Source organism: Trachymyrmex septentrionalis, unplaced genomic scaffold (genome assembly GCF_001594115.1).
Source record: "Trachymyrmex septentrionalis isolate Tsep2-gDNA-1 unplaced genomic scaffold, Tsep1.0 scaffold43, whole genome shotgun sequence".
Taxonomy (NCBI): domain Eukaryota; kingdom Metazoa; phylum Arthropoda; class Insecta; order Hymenoptera; family Formicidae; genus Trachymyrmex; species Trachymyrmex septentrionalis.
The window spans coordinates 317,166-327,751 of NW_017305601.1; the positions used below are offsets into that span (position 1 = coordinate 317,166).

At 28.4% G+C, this 10,586-nt stretch overlaps 3 protein-coding genes across 3 annotated transcripts in view; 2 read left to right on the forward strand and 1 right to left on the reverse strand.

Moving 5' to 3' along the window:
• LOC108751287 overlaps positions 1 to 4,191 on the reverse strand; it is a 12,547-nt gene extending 8,356 nt beyond the window's left edge. Inside the window, exons 1-4 of the mRNA XM_018491379.1 lie at positions 3,967 to 4,191; positions 2,710 to 2,887; positions 2,255 to 2,369; positions 1,101 to 1,344 (exon numbers count right to left, since the gene is read on the reverse strand). Coding sequence (XP_018346881.1) covers positions 1,101 to 1,344; positions 2,255 to 2,369; positions 2,710 to 2,887; positions 3,967 to 4,134 — 705 coding nt within the window. The 5' untranslated portion in view covers positions 4,135 to 4,191. The remainder of the gene's footprint in view (positions 1 to 1,100; positions 1,345 to 2,254; positions 2,370 to 2,709; positions 2,888 to 3,966) is intronic.
• A 1,365-nt stretch (positions 4,192 to 5,556) lies between these two features.
• On the forward strand, positions 5,557 to 6,577 carry LOC108751286 (SNAPIN protein homolog). Its single transcript, XM_018491378.1, has 2 exons — positions 5,557 to 5,834; positions 6,185 to 6,577. Exons 1-2 carry the CDS (start codon positions 5,683 to 5,685, stop codon positions 6,495 to 6,497), a joined length of 465 nt encoding a protein of 154 aa, XP_018346880.1. The 5' UTR covers positions 5,557 to 5,682; the 3' UTR covers positions 6,498 to 6,577.
• An 8-nt stretch (positions 6,578 to 6,585) lies between these two features.
• LOC108751284 (hemK methyltransferase family member 2-like) lies at positions 6,586 to 7,312 on the forward strand. Its single transcript, XM_018491377.1, has one exon. The coding sequence runs from the start codon at positions 6,599 to 6,601 to the stop codon at positions 7,247 to 7,249; it is 651 nt and encodes a 216-aa protein (XP_018346879.1). The 5' UTR covers positions 6,586 to 6,598; the 3' UTR covers positions 7,250 to 7,312.
• Positions 7,313 to 10,586: the final 3,274 nt, after the last annotated feature.

A 10,586-nucleotide genomic window follows, 5' to 3' on the forward strand; every position in this document is an offset into this window, starting at 1 on the left:
TATAAATACAATAATAAAATACAATAATAAAAATAATAACGATAACGAAGGACTCCTGTATTTCTAACAAAATAACAATATAAATATGCAATCAGGGGGGCTATAATATACGGAATCAGCGCCAGTAATTCAAGCAAAATATAATTTATCCTTTCTACTAGTAGAAATAAGTATTAAATTCGTCTTTTATATGTTTCGACTCTGGTTCGAATCATCTTCAGCGGTGTCGTTAACAATAAATTGATGATTGAAAAAAATTCATATGTAGACATGAGATCGATGTATCTTTTATTAAATGAGATCTCCTGCCTTCACGCTGCTCATGCAATTACATACAGATAGCAAGTTATATTTTGTCTCTGTTACTCCGCAGAAATACTTCCACTATCCATGCATAATTATATACATATTAAAAAACGATATTTTTATCTTTAAAAGTCGAACTGTTTGTTTAATCAATTTCTTTCGTTTAAGATCTGTATAATTTTTGATAATCGCAAAGTATGTATTTTTTGAAAATAAAAAACAATTGCGTTCAAATTATTGCGCTGACTGCTTATAGTTCTTGATTGTACACTTATGTTATTATTTTGATAGACAACTTATTTCTTTTCTAAGCTTTTCTTTCGTGAGCAATATATATAATTCTTGTTCTTCTTACATAAATATTTCACAATGTTGCTCATATATTATTTTTTAACAACAGCGAAGCTTATTACAGCTTTCTGATATTTAATACAATATTTTTAAAAAATATATTAAATTTTTAAAGTATATTATATTTAGAATTAGTTTAAAAAATATAGTAGTGTTATCTTTTCTCCCTAAAATCTTATTCACTTGTAACTCATAAATTATTCATGTTGATCTCTCGACATTTTTTATTAAGAAAAAACACATTTAAAAAATAAAACTATCTTTCAAAAATAATAAAATATAAAGATATTTTGTATTGTTTTTATGTATCGTAAAATTATGAGACAAAGTGATTTAATACTAATTAATGTAGTTCCTTAACTATTGCACACACACACACACATGTTATTTTAAATTCTTGAATCACTAGACAATAATTAATTTATTTTTTAATAGTATATTACCTCTAATTTGTTGACGAAAGGAGCAAAATGTCGTATTGGACTTTCTATATGTTCTACAAAAGCTACAGGCGCGAGACTAATTATTGCTTGTACCATTCGAGCAATATCTGGACGTTCTGCTGCCATCACATAAGAAGCAGTTGTACCCATCGAATGCCCAATATACATGTTCAATTTTTGTGACGTCGTATTCGTGATATGCGAGATCATCGCAGGTAAATCATAGATGCCCAATTCATGAAAGCTGACAAAAATTTTAATCGATATACGTTACAAAATATAACAAAATATATTGTCCCATAATAAAATTAATTCATCAACTTTCGTTTGTTTTTACTGTAAGTTACTGTTAGTGTCACAAGAGTGTCAACAGTTTTCTGAAAGAAACCGAGTATGTTAAAAACGAAAATTTATATTTTAAAATTACATGCATTTACTTGCAATTAGCATGACAATCAATTACCATTATTATGATTACAATTTATTATCAAGACGTGCTTCCAACGAGATTTTTGGTCAGAATTATGGATAAAGACCTTTAATTCTTTCGAATGTGCTAATATTGACTTGAAAGTAAATATTTATTATTCTCTTTATTTTTACGCGATTAACTCGCGTAATTTTACTCGATATTTTTACTCGGATTTGCACATTTATTATTTTGATAGAAAACTTATCTCTTTTCTAGTATATCGTGAGCAATACCTATGATTTTTGTTCTTCTTACATAAATATTTCACAATATTGCTCATATATTATTTTTTAACGACAACGAAGTTTATTGCAGCTTTCTAATATTTAATATAATATATTTTTAAAATACATATTAAATTTTTAAAGTAAACTCTATAAATTTAGAGATTGGAAAGGTCTCAATCCATTATATTATTATCTACACTATCATTTTCACATTTGTAAAAATAGGAAGAATGTCTCGTGGAAATTCTGGCGACAAACTATAATTAATAATAATGTTAAACGCTACTAACAATAAATAAATGCATTTTGGTGTATGTACTTTTTAAATATAATTTCAATTTTTAATATATTCAGAGAACCGCTAACAACGCTCACTATTAATTACATATTAACTGTTACGATCATATAATATTTGACGCAACATTATTTTCTTCTTATTTTATTAGTACAAGTACCTAAAATTCCAAAATTTTGAATCTGACGGAGATAAAGAAACGTGAGCTCTCGAATCGGTATTCCCACGAAAATTGCCCAACCAAACATCATATCCCCGATCGGCCAATATAAAAGCTAGTATGAAAAAGAAAACATTGTTCACAGTAGATATAGTTACTTACGTAATTTGGCTTTATAGTATTATATACACAATTTATCTATTATTATCTAATAAATTTCTTATTTCTGTGATAAACGTTTTATTAATCTCATTTTAAGTAAAGTGAAATTTTATGTAAAATACAGAAGAAAAATATTTGATTTTAATAAACAAACTTATTAGCAAATATAATATTGCAAAATATAATATTGAACAAAAATAAAAATGAAAACTTTCAAAAATCAAAATTAAAATTTTCCGTTATTTTGCCAAAAGCGTAATCGATAATTTCTCAAAATTTGATTGAAGTAGTACCAAGTCCTTTATTCTTGCCAGGAATAACCCAGTCGGCGGAACTGCCCAAAAAACCATGCTGTAACAATACGGGTAACTTCTTGTTACCTGGAATATGATGAAGTGTTAAGAGGTAACCATCCTCCGTCTGTACAATATGAGCTTCCGCTGGATAACCAGCTTTTTTTATCATTTGTAGCTGGAAAAAGTAAAAACAAATTATTTATCACTTATAGTGATACAAATTGTGATCTCAAAGATCTCATTATGCTGAGCCTTTATTCTATCTTATATGGTTCTTATACTTATGAGAAATTAAATTCCGCAGTCTTTATCTATAATGATGGTGCTGCGTAATATTGTTTACTAGTAACATTTATAAATTGGTGCCATAAAAAGCTCTCTTAGAAAACATCCCAAACAGCATAAAGTCTAAAATTGTGACATAAGACGTCTTTAAATCGTCTTTTAGATGCAAAAAACGTCTTTCTTATGACTCAATTTTAAACACTTTTTGTTGTCTGAGATCTTACAGAACAAAGACTTTTTGATATCATTTTAAAGAAATTTGAATAAGGTCTTTAAAAAGTTATCTTAAAAAATTCGCTCTCTTTCACTCTTTTTCTATCTCTCAATAAGGTTTACTGCGAATCATAAAACTATATTTAACATCTTAAGATATTATTTAAGATAATCTTGAAATATAAGAACGGATTATGAATATCGATCTTATTCCTTTTTAATTAGATATTTATAGCAATCTTACACTTATTATTTTATATTTCAAATGATTTCAAGATTCTATTCAATCAATAGATGCATCTAGAAGCATGACCGCTCAGTAAGCTCTTGTACCTACTTTGATCTACATTTTTAGATTTAATGGAATATGCCAATCAAATGCAAGAGCTCAGTGAGCGGTGCTTCTGGATGCACCCAATGAATTAATATCAGTTCTTTATTCCTGCACTACCTAAAATGGTGCAATAAGTTAAAGTGAAACAAAAGAAGGCATGTTTTTTTTGCTAAACTTTTGCACCAGTTCATCTTTCTTCCTCTTCTTTCCTCCTGCGAAAAAAAGGAAGAAAGATGAACTAGTGTAAAAGTTCAGCTAAAAAGAACAGGTCTAAATATATATTGCACCGTGTGCACTAGTTCAGACAGTGCAGAAATATAAAGAACAGATCTAATATAATAGTAAGTGCTTCAAGATTGTAACTGAGATAACTTTAAATACATGATTATAAAATCGGAATACAGAAAAAAATATTTACTTACCGTATTAAGGTTGACATCAGAATTGAATTTGGTGCTATTCGGCCGTTTCCTGTTTTCCTGCATCATTTTCATGAGCACGTTTAATGAGAGATCTTGCGAAACGTCAAATGTCACGGTTGCAGCTAAGCCGCAGATCAGCAAGAAAAACGTGATCACGATCGCCCGCATCGTAATGACATACGATAAACCGGTGACGGATTAATTCGAATTAAATCGGGTACCGTGATTCCTCTATAGGTATCAAGACGTAATAACAGTGAAAAATTAAGATACGAAGTATGACTACGCTTATTTCTATGAATAACTGAAATCTTTATATCACTCTTACATTCTCTTCAATAGGAAACGATGACGAATACGTTTATCGATCGGAAAAGGGAGAGAGAGAGAAAAAGAGGAGGGGGAAAAAGGCAGATAAATAGAAAAAGTAGAAGTAATCCCACGCAGAACAACAAGTCATCATATCAAAATGACTTCAAAATGATCATTAAAAGTCATTTTTCAATCATTTCCAATTCATTTTAATGTTATTTTGACGTGATCATGACTTGTTCTGCTTGAGATATCAATCATCTGATGATTATTATGAAAATTACACAAATTATAATAAAAACTAATTAAAAATGCGTGTAACGTTATCTTACGCTAGGCAAGTTGCGTCTCGTTTTGATTATTCTTATCATCTATATTCTATATACTTAATATAATCTCTCTAAATTCTTTAGAGTGGAATTTTACTCTAAAGAATAAAATTTCACTTTTGAAAATTAAAAATTCTGCCACTCTTTTTTTTAAAGAGAGAAAATATGCAGACACGCTGATTTTATGCGGGCCATCTGACGTATTATATATAGTAAATATCAATTGTTCAAATTGTTTGAGAATATATTTTTCCGATTATAAACATATAAAAAATCGATTTTTCTCCACATTAAATTTCCCTTAAAGTTTATATTAATTTATTATTCAGATTGTGAATTGAATTGAATTAAAGAACTGCAATAAAGTATAACAATCAAGTAGACATTAAAATATTACATATACTTACAAGAAAATCTTACAAAGTGTCAAATTCTGATTTTAATGAAACTTCGTATACATATTATATAAATTACGTAACAGACGAATTTAGATAATATCAGTTGCGACGTAATAAAAAAGTTTTAAATAAAAATTTTATAATAAAAATATCTCTATTTATTTAATCAATAATATTTTTGAAATGTAATTATTAAAAAAATCTCTTCGAAAATATTTAAAAATAATTATTTTTTGAAAATATTATTGACGTGGACGGATAAAAATAATTTTATTGTAAAACTTTTTTGTAAAACATTTTTTATACAAAATTGCCTCCTTCGGTTCCCTTCTATTGTTAAAAATCGTAAATTTGTCTTTTAAAATTTTGAAAATCAAATCATCATCGATATATCTCGAAACGAGAGCGAGCCAATCACTGGCCTAGTTTCTACCGAGGGTTTAAATCGGATCCGAATGTAAGAACCAACCAACTACAGTCGAGTATTCTCCTGTTACAGTCGAACGACAGGGGAATGCTCAACTGTAGTTAGTTGGTTCTTACATTCTGATCCGGTTTAAATCCTCGGTGGAAACAAGGCCATTGATCGTTCGAGATTCATGGGTGCGTCTTCACCATTTCTAACCTTCTGCACCTAACCTCACATCGTCTGGTAGACGTCGTATTACGGTTCTAATATGGATGTGGATACAGCGAGTGACAATACATCGATCGACGACAAGATAGATGATTTTTGCGAAAATCCCACGCGAGATGCATTAACAGAGGGTCTCATGAGCCTCTTGAAACCTACAGTGGACCAACTGGATGATAGAATTCGCGCTACAAGGTACAAATTTTCTCGTTGCGATTTATTGCAGGGCGTATGCCCATAAATTTCTCTTCGATGTCGCAGTTGCACTTCGTACGCTTGTTTCTGCAATATTTTTGTAGGACAGAGTCCACTTTCCTTTTAAGCACAGTCGACACAATGTCATTTCATCTTTGCCACTGTTATTGAATGCCAAAAAAAGACAATGTTTATGTCAACCGTGTCTCTCAAAAGGAAAGTAGTTATATCAAGTAAAATAACATTTATTTTTATCTACTCATTCATTCATAGATTCATTACATAGATATACATTCTGTTGCATACAAAAATTAAGAGTTCATTTGGTTTATGAATATTATTTTTTATAGAATATGCCAAATTGAGCTGAAGCAACGGATTGAATCCCTAACAGAGGAACTTCAAAAAATCAACGAAGCGTTGCAGTATCCACTGGACACAGATTCTTATGTAAAAAAACTAGTTAACGCTAAGCATAAGATTACTATTGTTAGCAACATTCTTCAAAGTACCCAAGAGTGCTTGAATAGGGTACATCAAGCTGTCGAGAAGAGTACTGCCAAACGAAAAACACTACTAGATAATAGTTCTACATATAATAACACAAGTATTGAAGCTGATAAAGAAGAATCGGTTACAACAGAGACTGATAAGCAACAATAATTTCCAATATTAAACCTATGATCGATAAAATATGACCAAATTGTTACTAAATAATTATTTACAAGTTTTATAAGATTTTATTATATTTTCTCTTATAAATTATGGAGACCCCAATAGGTAAACTGTCTGATGAGAAGCTCAATACAGTTTATGAGCCTTCTGAGGATTCGTATCTTTTGGTAGATGCTTTGGAGGCAGATTTAGAGATTCTGCATGCGATGAAGCCAAACATTTGTTTAGAAATAGGTAGTGGCTCTGGCATAGTTATCACAGCTTTAGCAATGGCATTAAAAAAACGTCATAATGTTCAGTTTATTGCGATTGATATAAATCCTGATGCATGTAGAGCCACGAGAAGAACTAGTCTGATTAATTCAGTGGATGTAAATGTTCTTCAAATGAATTTATTAGATTGCATACGAATTAAATATACATTTGACATTATTTTATTTAATCCTCCGTATGTAGTTACAGAATATAACGAAGTAATAGATGACAGACTCGTATTCAAAACGTGGGCAGGTGGTAAAAATGGTAGACAAGTTATGGAACAGGTATTTAATATTATTCCCAAAATCTTATCAGATGCAGGATTGTTTTATTTAGTTGTTATAAAAGAAAATGATCCTGAATATATATTGAGCGCTTTCAAAAAGTTAAATATGTCTGGTGAAATTGTTCATGAAAGGAAAGTAAGAGGAGAGCATTTGTATGTTTTACGTTTTCGTAAAGTGAAGGAAACGAAAAGTTAGCACTACATGTCAGGAATATAACAGCCACAAAATATTTTAAAAGATTTTAATTTTATGGAAAGAGAAAACAGTTATTATTTACTTCAGTGATTGTATGCTATAAGTGTAATTATTATTTATAAATAACTATATCTATTTAAATCATGTACTACATTGTTTATAGATAGTTGTAACATTTATATTATTTGTAAATCATTGTTATGTATTATATAATTGCAATTAATATATACAGGTATAACAATATATTGTGTAAAATAATAATTTAATTCCTTGTCTATGTGTACTTTTGTCTTTAATAATAATTGTTAGTTTAAGAAAGGAGATGATAAATAGAAGCTAATAGAAAAAGAAGTTACATTCTTTTTACAAATATCCCATCGAACTTGAATTCCTCCTAGAATGATTGTAAGAGTTATTCTGACTTTAAACACATTTTTTTCATAAATAATGAGTAGGAAGAAACAAGATGTGTATAATAATATTTAACGTTAAATTTTAACAATAATATCACTAATTTATTAAACAAAGAAATGTGCGCGCGTTATTGTTATATTATACTGAATATTTTTTAGTTTTTTTGATGAAAGATTAATAAATCTATATGAAAGACTGCATCATTACGTTTTTTTAACTAAATTAAGTTAATGGCGTATAAAATTAAATTATTTAAGTTGAATGATAAATTGAATAAACATAAAACTAATTCAAAGTTATATTACGATTGAATTAACTCATGTTAAGTAAAAAGTTAATTTTGAAAAACGTTTTTATTAAATCAGAATATCTCAATTTTTCTGAAAGTCGGATTTATTTTAAATGACAAGACAATTATAATATAGTAAAGAAGTAAAGACTATCAGGAATATTAGGAATAAAGACTGTCAGGAAAATTTGATATTTTATTTATAAATCATAAAATAACAAAGATATTTCTTATACAATAAAACCTGATTTTTAATATTTTTATAGATATTTTCATATTTGGATATATTAAAAAAATAAAATATATATAGAAGCTATGTGTTTTGTGAACTTGGCATTCCAAGAATGGATATATATATAGCGTATTCGATTTACTGACCCGTCTCCTAATCAACAGTCTATTCTTTTTAGCTGCATTTCTTGCACAGTTTAACACGTTTGCAACTAAACAGAACAGTCTGACTTGGAGTCGGGTCGAGTCAATAAATCGTATACGCTAATAATCATCACTAATCACGGAAATAATTTAATTCTTTAATTATTGTGTTTATCTTTACTTATTCATATTTATTGTCCCTACCAATCCATACTTCTCATCTTATCTAGCCGTGTTTTCATTGATTGCCTATTATAATACCTATTCACCTATTTCTATCCGTGTATTCTTATCTTTAGTATTCTAAATTACTTCATAAATGTGTAATAATATCTCGAATACATTAATGGCTGCAGAAAAAGCAGCTTTGATGATGTAAAATTCTTCAATACGATTATTTCTTGTTGTTAGTTCCTTATAGATTTAAATGTATAAACCAATCATATATTGAAGAATTTTATAATATTTGTAAAACTGCTTTCTCTAAATGCAACTAATGCCTAGTCATGTCCTATCACGTATTGATTAATTCAATGAAATAACCTAATTGCAATCATACTAAATAAAGAAGCAATAAATAATAATAATTAAAACAGACATTCAATTTTTAAAATATAAAAAAATTAACAAATAACAGGGCTAATGAGAGTTAACGTAGATAATCAAGCGCAAGTTCTGATCTTTTTAACGTACAAAATTTGCGCTTGATTAGTCGCGCTGGCTCTCATTTGCCCTGTTGTTTACTAGCTATTTCTATATTTTAAATAAGCAATTTCAAAAAATAGAACTCGCAATTTGCAAGTTACCCTCCCGAATATTCAGTTTATCTTTATGCAAGAAGAATGTAATCAATCTTGTTATAAGTTAAAACTTAGACACATTTATCTTACTTAATTTCCCCTTTAAATTTAGTTTCCTAAAACTTTTCTATTTCCTAACGCTAATCTTTAGAAATTCGATGGATCTATAAAATTCACTAGAGAATCAGGGGCATACATAATTAAATTTATCCAAATAACAACACGATATCAGTTTTAACTTGTTCATTTTGTTGGGAAAACGGATGTATGCAATGCTATATATTATATTTGCCACCATATTGTTATTAAATCCATGCATACATATTTAGGTATGTACATAATATACTAATAAAATTATCATACGTCCGTTACCCCAATAAAAATGTTGATTCACTCACCGACTCGATGCGCAACAGTGGAGTTATATCTGCAACGTTGCTACATCTGTAACAAATAAATTAAAATCCAAATTAAATTAACAGAGTAAAGAAATAATCATTACTTTAAAAAATAATTGCTATATGAACGCATGCAGTTTGCTAAAAAATAATCATGCAATTTTGAAAATATAATTTGTGTAAGTATCTAATTTTGTGTCAATTATTTAATTAGATATAAAATAATTATATATTCTCTAAAAAAAATTATATACAGTATATATTCTCTAAAATAATTATATATATTCTCTAAAAATAATCTTTGCAAAAATAACTTTGTATAAAATTTCAAAGTAATTTTTAAGAAATGGTTACTTTTGCCTACAGTATCGTTTGCTAACAGTTCGTTTGCACACAAAGTTATTGCCTACAGTTCGATTGCATGTAGGCAATTATTTTTGTGTACAAATGAACTGTCGGCAAAGTCGAAAGTGATGTAGGCAAACGATATTGTAGGCAATCGATTTGTAGGCAAACGGGATCCTCCTAATTTTAAGTAATTCTCCTTTTATCTAATTTAGATAAAAGAAAAGTTACTTAAAATTTAGATACAATAATTATTTTATTAATTTATTCTTTAAAGAATATCTTAGCAAAAATAAATTTTTATAAAATTTTAAGGTAATTTTTAAGTAATTCTTCTTTTATCTAAATGAAATAAAAGGAGAGTTACTTAAAAATTACTTAAAAATTTTATACAAAATTATTTTTGCTAAGATCTTCTTTAGAGAAAATATAATTATTTCATATAATTATTTATGAAATATATAACTATTTAAATCATTTTATTAACAATGATTTAAAAACAATCATTTTTTAAATCACTGTTAAATAAAATGATTTAAAAACAAGCAAAAAAGGTTAATTTTACACAAGTAAAAAATAATATTTACCACAAGGTTGCTCCACCGGTGCCTGATGTCTCTCCCAGACCTCCTCCTCCTCTCAGAATATGGTCATCCTCTCGCACAGGACACTCGCGTACAACACTGGCGAATAATATATTACAATCGCGCGCGGAC